Source organism: Tympanuchus pallidicinctus, unplaced genomic scaffold, assembly GCF_026119805.1.
Source record: "Tympanuchus pallidicinctus isolate F22 unplaced genomic scaffold, pur_lepc_1.0 scaffold8, whole genome shotgun sequence".
Taxonomy (NCBI): Eukaryota; Metazoa; Chordata; class Aves; order Galliformes; family Phasianidae; genus Tympanuchus; species Tympanuchus pallidicinctus.
The window spans coordinates 7,891,841-7,905,006 of NW_026294802.1; the positions used below are offsets into that span (position 1 = coordinate 7,891,841).

Consider the following 13,166-nt stretch of genomic DNA (forward strand, 5'->3'; position numbering starts at 1 on the left):
GTCTAAACTTGAGCCCTTGTATATCTTGAACATCGCACCACTGGGGGGTATCTGCTCCCTTCTAAATCTTGGACTTGAAACTTTGGTTTGTGTATTTCTGCCCTGGCAGTTTGCTGTAATAATTAAATTAATCAGGTCTCTTCCTTTAACTTCTTTTTCCTGTAGTTTTGTTTATTTTATACTACCTCTGCTTAACTAATTATCTTCATCCTTTGCATGCAGCTTGTAACAGAACATGCCTTTGAAATTCCAGACAACATTAGGCCTGGACATCTCATAAAAGAGCTCTCAAAAGTGATTCGTTCCGTAGAGGTAAGAATGGAGGCAACCCTAAACTCCATAGAAAAATCTTTTAATCAGGGCCTTTGCTGATTATATTCACCTTTGTATTTAGCTTCATGTTTGTTTTCTAATAGAAGATTAAGAGAAAACTGTTGGAAATACCATGAAGTTTGTATTTCAGATAAAGTATGGTGAGGATGTTTTATGTAATTTTTAAATAAAAAAACTCACACAATTTTAATGGTGAAGTTATTTGTAAATTTGTATTTCTAAACTGAACCCACACATTTTATTATTATAAATTTATATATTGCTTACAGCAATAATTACGGATGTTATGAGTTCCTTTGAAATTCTGTCTGTTCTGTTCTTCCAGCCCCTTGTCTGTTAGTTGTGGGCCAGCCATCATCTCATTTTCTTATGCTTTGTCCCTGTTTGTTGTACAGTCAGTGTTTTAGGGTTTTTTTGCTCCTTCTGCCCTCCACCGTAGCAGAGTTTTGCTCCTTTATTCCTTAATATCAGTTCTCAAAACTACATTTGCGTGTGGAAGGAGTTCTGAAAACTGAAGACAAAACTAATCTGTTGGCAATAGTACAGATATGCCATATACCCTACCTTGCCTTCACAAACAAATGTTGGTGCTGAGTTCTGTTATGGGAAAGTTTAAAAGCCCCACATGGGGATGAAGAAGTATATAACGAAACCTTGTACAGCAAATAATAGCAAACATACTTCTCTAAAAGTTCTTAAAATTTTATTGATATGACTTGCATTTTGTTAGAGGAATGGGTAGCAGCACTTTATTTTATTTTATTTTAAATTAAAGGAGGAAAACAACAAACCAGTGAAAACTCAGGGAATTCTTGGTGTGTGTTCAGCTTCACGGTCTTCACATGAAACAGCTTCTCCTCACCACTCGAGACGAAGGGTGAGGAAACTGCGAGACCATGCTACCAAAACTCCTTCTAATCTGGATATCTTAGAACTCCACACAAGAGAGGTACTGAAAAGGCTGGAGATGTCACCGTGGGAGGAGGCAAGTATTGTGTTACATAAAAGAAAAAAAAAAGCCAGAATAGAGTAACTTCTAACGTGTTTTCAAAGGGAAAAGGTTTTAATGTGCATAAAGAAAGCAGCCTACTAATGTTTGCTGTATGAGCTATGTGTAGATAGTTCTCCACATAGAACTTTCTCTCTTCCTCGGTACTTTTTTGTGGACCTTCCTTCAACATTTTTTTCCAAAAATGCCCTGAATCCATCACCTACTGCATGTATAGTTTTTGAATTAAGGCTGCTGTGGCTATTAGGTGCTACTTTGAATCTGCTCCACGTAGAAAGTGGAAAGCTTTCAAAGATTTGGTTTCAAAGCTTTGGTTCTGTGAAGCTCTGGGCCAGACTTGCTTCTCTGTGAGCTTTTAGGTAGCTGCTTACTACAGTTCAGTTACTGTAATTTGATGAGCTTCATTTTTCTTTTATGTTTCTGTTTTCTCTATGACTGTGTCTTCCTTCCAGTAAGCCTAAGTTTGCCTTGGTCTCTAGTGTGGTTTTGTTAACTGATCAATTGTATTACAACAACATCACAGACTGTATGAGAAAGATACAGTCTCTTGATATATTATCTTTTCAGATTTGATGGCCTCGTTTCAAAAAATAGAAGCAGAAATGGGAGAAAGAGCATGAATGTGGAAATAAGTAACCTTCTGAAAGGAAATAAGTAGTTTTCTGAGAATGAGAAATGCAGATAACTGTGTCAGGGCCTATTGACCTTTATAAGACAAAAACAAGAGGCATATATTTTAGCTCCTGAAGAAAAGAAGCTGAGCTTCAGTTTTAGCACAAATAATAGACCTATGCATTTATGTATTTAAAATGTTCAGGAGTATCAGTCATTGTCATTTCATGTAGAAAAACCCTGTTCTCTATCGTTTAAAAAAAACCCAACAAAACAAAACTATTGTCTTCATTCCTCGTTTAGCACATAAAACTGTTATTTGATTCTTTAAGAGTTTGTGTCAAACGTGAATTTCTTTCAGCCTAGAAAACTTTTCTTTAGACAGGCTGCTTTCCGTTATGAACGTTTTACTGTACTCTGAGTAAATTCTGGAATACTAATTCTAGAGAACAGACAGCTAATCCAGGAGTTGCTTTATCAATTCCCAGCCCAGCTTCTCCAAAAGAAATCCAAAAGGAGTATTGTAGAGACTTTGCAGATATTACAGATGCTTCAGGAAACTGTAGATGATTTGAGGAAAAGGAAGAAACAGCAAACTGCATCTTCTGTCTAAACATGTATTGTCTGAGCTTTCTTCAGTTGGTTATCAGAAAAGTAGAAGCATCCTGGTGTTGAGTTGAAGCTTTTATAGTGTGCAGAAAAAGCGATCTAATTTATAGAAACTAATACTGATCAATAGTGTTTTTACTTCTTTAGGACATAGCAAGCTCAAAACTGAATGGGAGATTTAACAAGCCCTTTCAACCGTCTTCTACAGTACCTGACTGGCGAACAAAGGACAATGATCTTCGCCTTGTGCTGTCAAATGGAAGAATCATTAGGTACAACTAGTTGATTGGGAATCACTTATTCCTAGTCACTATGAACCAGAACATGCTATTTTTATAGTAATAGTGTTTATTTTTTGTTTCTGTAGCTCTGCGTTTCCTTTTACCAGTAAGATTCATGTGAAAAATACAGAAGAAATATGTTGACTGTTGTGTTTGCTGTCCCCTAGTGGAGTCACAGTTACGTAGTGAAGAGTAGGAGATGTTTTGCAAGCTCCTTTCCTATGGCATTTCATTCAGTGGCTCAGTTGGGTCACTATATTAGGGTAATTTTAGTTAAAGATATTTTGATGTAAAGCTTTGCACTGTTTGTTAGTTACAATTGCCCAGGGTGCAAAATGGGAGTATGTGCAGTTCAGAACCAAGAGGTGAATATGAGAGAATGTTCCTGTTATTGTTTCAGTGATGTCCTTTTAAATAATTGAGGAAGACAATTGCTTTGCATTGTAAGAATAATATGTTATTTTTCTTGTGAGACAGAGATGATAGACGTCCGTTTACAGATCGCAGTCTTTACACGGCGGATAGTGAAGACGAAGATGACAGGACAAGGTCGAAAAAGGTGACTGTTAAGAGACAAGATCAGACCTCAGGATTTGAAGGAGAAGGGAATGCAGATGCCCAAAAACCACTGAACAGTAAGCTTGTCTCTAAGTCCTACCGATTCAACATTTCGATGGTCTTAAGGAGGGTCTAATATTGTGAAAACTAACTGCAGTTTTACTGAAGTATAGAGAGGATAGACTAACAAATCGAAGAAATTAGTATTAAAAATTGCAATGATGGGTTTGTCAAGTGTTACTGGATATTTTTATTCTACTGAAGAAGCTAACAACAGTGTAGAGTTGAAAGCAAAGCTAATCGTTTTACATTGGTGCCATTTTGGATACTGTGTATGGCATCTTTCAGAGTGGAGGTTAAATTGGTGTTTTAGGTATTATTTGAAAGGTATTTGTTAACGTTGGTCAGTTCCATAATGTAGGAATGCTGGTTTATTTATTTATTTATTTAATCAAAATTTATCATATAATTCACTTGAGAGAATAAAAATGCATCTGGTATCAACCCTATCTTATCTTTCTTCTTTTCTGTTCCATTTGGTGGCTACTTATTTGGTGTTACAATTTTGTACACTTTGCCTAATGAATTAGTTTATTCCATACAGGCAAAGAATAGAACTTAGCATTAATGAAATCTTAATGCTTTCAACATTTTCAGTTATATGCAAGGTTGAGGAGGAACTCAATATTGTCATTAAAACACTGTAACTCCTCTTTTCAGTACTTTGTATCTAAACCATCTATCAATAGGAGTTATCTTTGTTGACCTTTCTGTAACCTCAAGTCTTTCTGCTAGGTGTTCAGCAGTGCTGATCACAAAGTCTGTTAGTGAATTACCAATAGAAAATGCCTGTTTTCTGTACTTTTTTTTTCAGTAGCTCTGCCTGAGTATGGTGAAAATTCAGCTCTGTTTAATTCTCTGTTTAGTTATGAAATTCACATACTTTCACTGTTGGGTTTACCAGAGGCTGAGAGGATATATATTAGCAAACTAAGGTCAATGTTTGTAAGATGAATAATTAAAGAAAAAAAACCAACCTCTATAGACCTACAGTTCCCTTGGTTTCCTGCACATCTGTAACAACATTTGAGTCCATTGTCAGCCTGGTAAAATATTTATTTTTGCTAACAAAGTGGTTTGTAGTCTCTGTTGACTTGTGTTTCCAAGGGCCACAGAGGACAGTATTTAAAATCTGCACAAGAATGAGATCCTCCTATGTACTTATGAACAAAAAAGGCAAATGGCTTATTGGGTAAAGGTTAGGCATAATGTTGTGTTTATCCACTTAAAAGCTAAGTTTTACACTTGAATTGAAGATCAAATCATACACAGAAATGATACATTTTCTTCAAAATTGTTGTTCTTGCTTGATACCTCAATAATTTGGCAGTGGGCATCTAAATCTAAGAAACACATTTAGAACTGGAAGTGAATGTTGAGATTCTTCCAGAGGTTGAGCACTCAGGGCTTTCCCTAGTTTGTAATTCAATGGTAAGAGTCTGCAGACCTCCCTATTAAGAATCACCTTCCTCTGGTTATGTTATTTTGTCTAATCTGAAGGTTTACAGAGAGGGAGAAACTTTTCTTCTGCTGTGAATTCCATAAAGGAACTACCTGTTTCTATAAACGGGCTGCTGCCTTCCATTGTTCTTACTGGGCTTTTGGCCAAGAGGTAATGTCTGTAGAGAGATGCCTTTACATAGGTCAAGTTATACAACGTTGCGTATCATGCCAAGATTTGGGTTCTAAATGGTGACCAAGGCTTAAGAGAGATCTGGTGCAGTGAGCAAGGTACTGCTGGTGGATGGGAGGAAGATGAGTTAAGATGTTTACAGTAGGTTAGCTTAATCTTTTAGCTTTCATTCATGTGATTTTTGGAGTATTCCTCCCAGTCTCTGGAAACATACAATCTTGTACTTACCCTTTACATGAAGATAGACTGATTCTTCTAAAATTTAGTAATTACCACGATACTGAACCAAAAAAACCCCAGCAAACCACCCAAGCAAACAACAACAACAAAAAAAACTATTGAAAATCACCTAAGCAATGGTAAGCAATACCAACATGTATATTTACAGCAATTTTTCTTTTTTAAAGCTCAATTGCAAATCACATACATGACAAGATGAGGGTTCCTGACAATATATACTGTGTGCCTCTGAATGTCTGTAAATGTGTGTGAAACCTGACAAAACTAGGGGAATCATTTGTGGGGCAGTATAGGAAACAGAAATAGGCAACTGGACACTTGTGAGTTCATTGCTTTGCTCATGGCTTGCAAAATAAACAAGAGTTAGAAATGGGCAGCGGTTAGGCTGCCTGTAGGTATATTTGCACAGCCAAACAGCGCAGACCAGAACTGAGACTCATACAATGTTATGTCACATATGATAGTACCCAGCCCCAGATGAACCAGAAAATACGAGGTTCTACGTTAGCATTGCTTGTCTTACATCTTACATCTTCTTCATTATTTTGGTATTTAGCTGATTATGTGCACCTCCCATTTTTTCCGTCTTGTCAAACCATTCACCTTCTTGTATATTTCGCTGAAGGTTTACATTTCTTCTTAAAAGTTTTGTTGATTTAATATTAGGAATTTCGAGTTTCCTTGGATTGAAATGAGAGTAATTCTTGAGGATCCTTTATCAGCGTTATGTTTTCTATTTGTGTCTCACTATTCACACACGAATTTTTGCCGCTTCCGGCTTTGGAGAAGTGCTTTTCTTGAAAAAGACAGGATAGAGTATTCTAAAGGAGAATTCAGTTGAGCGGTATGATAGTGTTATTATATGTATTGTCTGTCCTATTACTTGTCCCAGGAATCTTTTTCTTTCCTTTTTTTTTTCTTAAGCCAAAGGCTTAAATTATCGTCAGAAATCTTCCTCTCTTCCCTCTTTTTTGATCTACAGTCATTCAGAATATGTACTTTATTGTCACATGTTGAATATTTTGGCCTAAATTCATTTACACTTTATTGCTCATTTACTATATTGGGATATTCCTCACAGTTCTTTGTAGTGCTGTTTTAGGTTTAGTTATATTTTGGTCCCAGGCTTTCATTTTATTCCCTTTCTGATAATGAGTCTTATTCTTAGCTTTCTTCTAACTCTCAAAAAATTTCTTATTATGCAGAGTTCAGAACTTATTACTATTCCTTGAATGTATTTGATGCCTATTTATCAGTCTTGCCACAGTCCACAGTAGAGACAAAATCCTACTGGAAATATGTTACCAACTATCTCTCTAATGCTTCTATAATTAATTTAGCTACAAAGATTGCATTCTTTTTATGTTTCATATAAAACTGTCAAAAGAAAGACAACATTCTATCTCTACTTGTCTTTGTTTCAGAGCTGATTTCTGAACTGTGTTAGTACTTAATATATGGTACTTGTTTCAGTTTCTTATCAGAGACTTTGTAAAAAGCACTTCAGAATTTTTATGTTGCTTTCTTTTCACACTACTTTCTTGACATACATTCGAAAGTTCTTCATTCTGTTCATACCTTCATTCTGATACATGTCTTTTCTCGAAAACATACTTGCCAGCTAATCTGTGTTCTGTAGTCTTCCATTACTTTGTACTTAACCAAAATTTCAGCCAGCAATCTGGACATAGATATACAGCCTTAAATGATTCTGAACTCTTAAAGTTTGATATTTGGAACACAGACTGTCCTAAGAGGTGAATGCTTCTGAGAGCATCTTAGCTACTTGGTACTTGAGTTCCTTCAGTGATTGAGTAAATCAGGTGGACTAGATGGCTGATTTAATTGATTGTTTTGTCACGTGCCAGTGTTTTTGATGTCTGTTTTGGCAGGTCATTCTCTGATTGTACTTTATCTTACTACTAGCAAAAATTCTTCTCTTCACCCCTTCCTTTACAGGTCTTGATGGGATGAAAACCAATAAAAGAACATTATGAATCATCACAATTATATTTTAATCTTCTGTAACAGATCGTCATTGTAACCTCTGTTTGGCAGCTCTTCAGTAGCACAAAGCATTCAGAATATCTGAGTTGTGATGTAAAATTGCAAGTAACACAATGTTTTGTTTTGTGTTTTTTTTTTTCTTTGCTTTTGTCATTGAGTATTTTCTGACTTCTGTGAATAATGTTTCTCTGTGACCACTCTTATTTTACACCAAGGAAATCTCAGACTTAGAGTCTGAGAGTGAATTAAATCTACTGCAAGCCTGCTCCACTCTTTCTGGGACCCACTTTAGCATATATATAAAAGTGAGAATTGTCTGAACTGTCACTGTTGCCACCTGTGCAGTTTGTGTTCTTTGGGCAGTAAAAGGTGTGTGTGATTTCTTTTCCTCTGCCCTCATCCAGTGAGCCACTTTACAAGTCTGCTGGTCAACAGATTCAGAACTTTGAGGAAACTTGACTTGTGAACCAGATCAGTGAATAGTTATGTTTTGTTATTGTTGAAAACAGATCTTTAGAAACACAGAATGTTAATTTTTTTACATTCCTCATAATTGTTAAATATTCCGTTCAATAAATATTTACTTGTTAATTTTTCTCTTCACAGTGTTCTTTGAAAGCGTGAAATCAGAACTCAGGAAAGGATCCTCAGTGTACTCTGATATTTCTGATTCAGAAGAATCTGAGCCTGATTGCACTACACAGGTAGAGCTAGAAAAAGTTAACAAAACAATTCAGGATAATTTTGTTCATTTCAAATTTATCTGGGAAATAAAACACTTAATGCTTGTTCAAGGCAGTATTTCAAACTCTACGCTTTTGCCTCATTCTTAATTTTTGTACTGAGGAATGTGGCAAGATGTGCCATCTTGAGGCAAATGCTATGATCTCATTTGCCATTAAGATGGGATTGGCAAAGGATGACTCTGCTCTGGATCGTGCAAAGGCTGGGAAAGGATAAATAACAGTTACTTTGTCCATTTCTTTTATAATGAAGCTAAATTTAATCATTTGATTTATGAGTGTCTGCCATGCTGTTTCATTTTAAAGCATGGTTAAATGAAAACAATCCTATAAATATCCAATTTATTTTTAACAACCTTAAGTAGCTAACCCCTAATGAGGCATTTCAGACTACTCAAAATAAATGGAGATCCTCCTTTTGAATGCCTAGACTTTAATGGTATCTTTACAATTAAATTAAATACTTTATACAAGCATGTAACTACCCTTGGATCACTTTGTCATGGAATTAAGTGTTTTGTATTAATGCCACTGATTCCTCAGGACTATGTTCTTCAGCTTCCTAATTTCTAGTAGTATTTAATGCTTGTATTTTTTGTTGTAATGATGTATCCAAAGTGAATTATCTCAGTACTTCCTGTAAATCTTTCAAATGTTTTTGTATGGCAGAGAAGATCTTAACAAGACAATAGCTTTCTTACTAATGTTGAATTGTAGTTATAACATCATTACCCATTGGTGTCACTTCAGAAGTGTTGAAGATTAGAGAGCTGCTTTTGAGAAAGAAGCTGTTGTTTAAACACATCCCTTGGTGATCTGCTGCATTGACTTGCAGTTATTGTGTTTGGTAGTGGCAGTCTTGAAGGACTGTGATCCTCCATTTTCTGATCTTCCACTCTGAAGCCTATTATTGAGTTATCACTTATAGTCTTTGGCTTGAATTAAAATGTGTTGTTGTCTATACTTGTTGAAAATAATTAGTCTGAATTACTGAGCTGAATGTGTCTGTGGTAGCCCTTTTTTCACTTAAAGGCATGTTAAGATGCATATTGTTACTTCATCTTTGAGAAGGTTTTGCTCATACAAGCTCGTCAGGAGTTGACAAGCACTTTCATTTAAGAAATAAGGCTTTTCCACTATAAGTGAGGCAACACCTGCCGTGTCCCTGCTCTTGCTGTGTTCTGGGTTTACCTGAGAGCTATCACTTGTAGATATGCTGCTGATGGAAGTTCTCTTCCATTTGTGAGAGTGGGAGTGAGAAACGTTAGTCGTGGCAGCACGTGTCTCATCATAAATAGTAGGAGTAATTCTGGGCTGCTCCTTGGAACTCTTGTTCCGTATTTTTTTGAATCTATTTTGAATACTGAAGAAAAAAATAGTCATCATTCTTTAAAAATGAATGCAGTGATTTGTGCATGCTTTAATGTGTGTAGAGTTCTCTGTAAAAAAACAAACAAACAAACAAACAAAACAAAACAAAAACAAAACAAAACAAAAAAAACTGGATTAGAAGATGCTTGCTGCAATACTTGGGTAGATAATATCTCAGTTGTTCATTCAAGTTAACTGCATTCTGGATACCATATGTATATATATATATATATGTGCATACGTGTATCACGTACACACATGTATATCAAAATGTTATACTTAGCTTTAGATGGAGTTGGTTTTTTTTCTTTTAATAAAGTAGCATCTCTATTTTAGATGGCATGATGACAATTCTGTATACTGTTTGTTTTTGTTTCAGCAGAAGGATTCCTCCACAGAGGAGTCGGAAAGCTCAGGTGATGAAGAGAAACAGGAAGTAACATCAAATTTCAAGGAGGAATCTAAGGTCATGAGAGACCTTTGTCAAACTACCCAGAAGCCATCCAGAAATGAAACTCCCAGTAAAAAGTAAGCACATTGTTGGCATTTGTTTATAAATTAGTGTTAGGCTTTTTCACACTAATATTTATGTTTCTGCTTTACACGAACAAACAAACAATTCATTCAGAGAGATTTACTGTTCTGTTTTGAACTGTTTCATATCTACGTATTTTTCTAGGGAATGTCCTACCTCGACAAGTACAGAAGAAGAAGCTATTCAGGGCATGCTTTCTATGGCAGGATTGCACTATACCACATGTTTACCAGATCATACTCAAAGCACAGACTGCACAGATAAAAGAACCTCTCTTCAGGAACAAAGAAGCTATCCTAGAAGTAGGCATAAAGACAGACAGCCTTCTCAGAGCCACAAAACAATAGAATGTGGTAAGTATCTGAATTAATGACACCGCTGCTCTCTGCTTTGTTGGAGGAGCTGCTTAGAATAAGTACTTAAAGACTTAAGATCTGTACTCAAGCTTTTAAGCAAATTGGAACAACTTTTTAAAAGATGGAATTTTTTTTAGTTTTCTTCTGCTGTAAAAACTAAAAGTTGCTTTGTAAAGCAAGGACAGACTTAGCTTGAGAAGTCATCAAAGCACATCTCCTAAGTGTTGTCACATACAAGTTTTGTGACATTCTAATAAGAATGACAAAGTTATGGTTAGATTGAGAGTGTATACTCCTTCAAAAAAGAGTGACAGGACCTACATAGTTACAGCTTTTATGGCATATGTGTTACACAGACATCCATAGGAATTTGACTTCTTTCATGTCACGTTGGAAAGCACATTCAGGTTTACTCCTGAAATTCTGCTGTGAAAGCAGTTCATTAAAGGAGATTTTAATCTTGAAGAGGAGAATTCAGAGATTTGGTGGTTTTTGGTTTTTTTCCTTTGTGTTTTTGTCAGAGGCATTTTAACATCTGTGGAAAACAGGCATTTGTTAAATGCATTTTGGGAATGACAGACAACCAAGCACTTAACACTAATTTCCTCAGAGGAATCAAAATGAGTTTTTGAAACAGAGAGGAAAAGTCATTATGTGTGTAAAAACTATTTGCATGAGAATGAAATTAAAGAGGCTTTTAATATTTGAAAAAAAAAAACAAAAAAAAAAACAACAAAAAAACAAAAAACAACCTCAATAGCAAATGGGTACTAATTCAAAGAACTACCAGTACCTTGAGTTTGTTTGAGTACAAAACAGAAAAGCCTGGTATCGTGGGCTATGTTTCTATAACTTTAGCTGTAGGTCCTTAAAAACCTACCAGCCAACAATCTAAATAAATAAAACCAAAATAAACAAACAAACCAAAAAAACCAAATAACGGAAAGAAAAACACATGCAAAAATCCCCCAGCCCAGCAAACCACACAGGCACACATCACACTACAATCACTGTGCCTTTATTAAAAATGTGAACCCCTAGTTACTTAACATGATGGATTGACTCAGGCCTGAAGTTAAGCATCCACACTTGTTCCCTTCACACACGCTTGTTCCCTTCCCCTGCTCTGCCTGCCCTGGGGGATGGAGGAGAGAACGAGAAGAGAGAGCATAAGGGGGGGGGACTCATAGGGTGACATGAGGATAGTTTAATAAGTGAAAGAAAGATGAAAAGGGACAAGTGGTACAAAGACTTCACTACCTCCCCTACACAGACTGTTGCCCATCCAGTCTCTGAGCCACAGGTGCATTTGAATACAGCCTTCCTCCCTGCTCCTCTCCTCTGCCCCGGCTTTCATGGCCAAGCAGGATGTGATGTGATAGGGAATATCCCTTTGACCAGTTCAAGTCAGCTCTTCAGGTTCTATCTCCCCAGTAGTCTTCTCACTGTGTGAAGGCAAAGTGGTAAAAATAGAGAACTGTGACTGTGTCCAAGCACTGCCCAGTATAGCCAAAACTTTGGTGTGCTACCAACATCATTTCAGCCACTAACCTAAAATTTAGTTCCACATAGATTTTTATGGGAAAAAAGTTCCAGCTGACCCAATATATTATCAGACTTTGCACTGAAAAGAAGTTAACTGTATTGTAAATGTTTTTGATGTGGGAACTCCTACTGTAGGCCTGGCAGCTTAGATCTTGTTCCGTATATTCTACCCAAGCAGTAAATCAGTGCTTAGAAAGAAAACAAAAGACAGCGTTGGTCTTTGTGTGAGCTAAGTATAGGCAAAGTCATGGTAGAAAACTGAAAACTGGTGTAACAAAGTAAGATATCCTCAGCATCAGTATTTTCATACGTGTGCAGTAGTGTTTATCTGATCTTCTTATGGAGGTATATGAGTCTAATTAATCCTTTTCATACTGCAAGATTGCTTTCCTGATTTAGTATGTGGAACCAAACCAATCTGACAACTTCCATTTAACATCTAGGGAAAATTTTCCATTGTGTTTTTCTTTCTTTTCTGAACTCATTTTTGATGCTGCTCAAATGTATAATAAATTTTATATTCCTAATTACTGATTTCAAAGTTTAAGCTTGTTGAACTTCTCTTTAGGTAGGTCTGTGAAGGAAGAGGAAAGACACTTGGGGGCTTCAGCGTGGACTAGACACCTAAATGAAGCTTCAAGAATTACCCCTCAGGTAAAAGAATCTTCTAAAACTTTTGAACACATTTTTATTTAAAAACAAACAAACAAACACATGAAGTTGTAAACACCCAAATGGGTAGGTGCTTACATACTGAAAATCTGATTGCAGTTCGGGTGCTGGTAACCTAGGACTGTATTTCTGTCATGCTTTTTTTTCCCTATTGTTTTGTTTGTTTGATCTCCTTTCTAACTCCCTGCTGTCATAATGACTACTATTAAGATGCTTAGTACAGTATCTTGAAAAAGAAAATATATTTTACAAAAAAGCATGAATTGAGTCTGTCTGGGGAAGCATGGTATTGTTTGTGTGCTGCTTGCAATTAGAGCTTCAGAACAAATCTATTATTAAAAAAAAAATCCCCAAAATTTATACAGTGAAACTGATAAAAACCTTTCAGTAACCAATGGTAGGAATAGCATTCCAAGTCTAGGTGGAATCCAGGAAGGAATATGCGAATGAAAAACTGATTCTCTTACTCTCTAAAGTTTTTCATGACTTTTTGATAGGTTTGTCTCTTTCTGTGCTGAATATTTCTAATATTTTTCTAATATATAGAAATATAAAATATTTCCAACACTTTCAGCATATGCTAAAAATATTAGGAACAATTC

The 13,166-nt window shown here is 36.0% G+C and overlaps 1 protein-coding gene across 2 annotated transcripts in view; it reads left to right on the forward strand.

Annotated features, from left to right (window-relative positions):
• The window catches only part of KDM7A (lysine demethylase 7A), a 60,973-nt gene that overhangs the window by 40,778 nt on the left and 7,029 nt on the right, over positions 1 to 13,166 (forward strand). The window contains exons 11-18 of one of the 2 annotated variants that reach the window (XM_052667291.1): positions 223 to 312; positions 1,109 to 1,318; positions 2,711 to 2,835; positions 3,322 to 3,479; positions 7,949 to 8,046; positions 9,839 to 9,984; positions 10,136 to 10,344; positions 12,461 to 12,546. In XM_052667291.1, the coding sequence (XP_052523251.1) occupies positions 223 to 312; positions 1,109 to 1,318; positions 2,711 to 2,835; positions 3,322 to 3,479; positions 7,949 to 8,046; positions 9,839 to 9,984; positions 10,136 to 10,344; positions 12,461 to 12,546 (1,122 nt within the window). Of the gene's footprint in view, positions 1 to 222; positions 313 to 1,108; positions 1,319 to 2,710; positions 2,836 to 3,321; positions 3,480 to 7,948; positions 8,047 to 9,835; positions 9,985 to 10,135; positions 10,345 to 12,460; positions 12,547 to 13,166 lie in introns of both variants that reach the window. The other variant, XM_052667290.1, reaches the window with a different exon arrangement.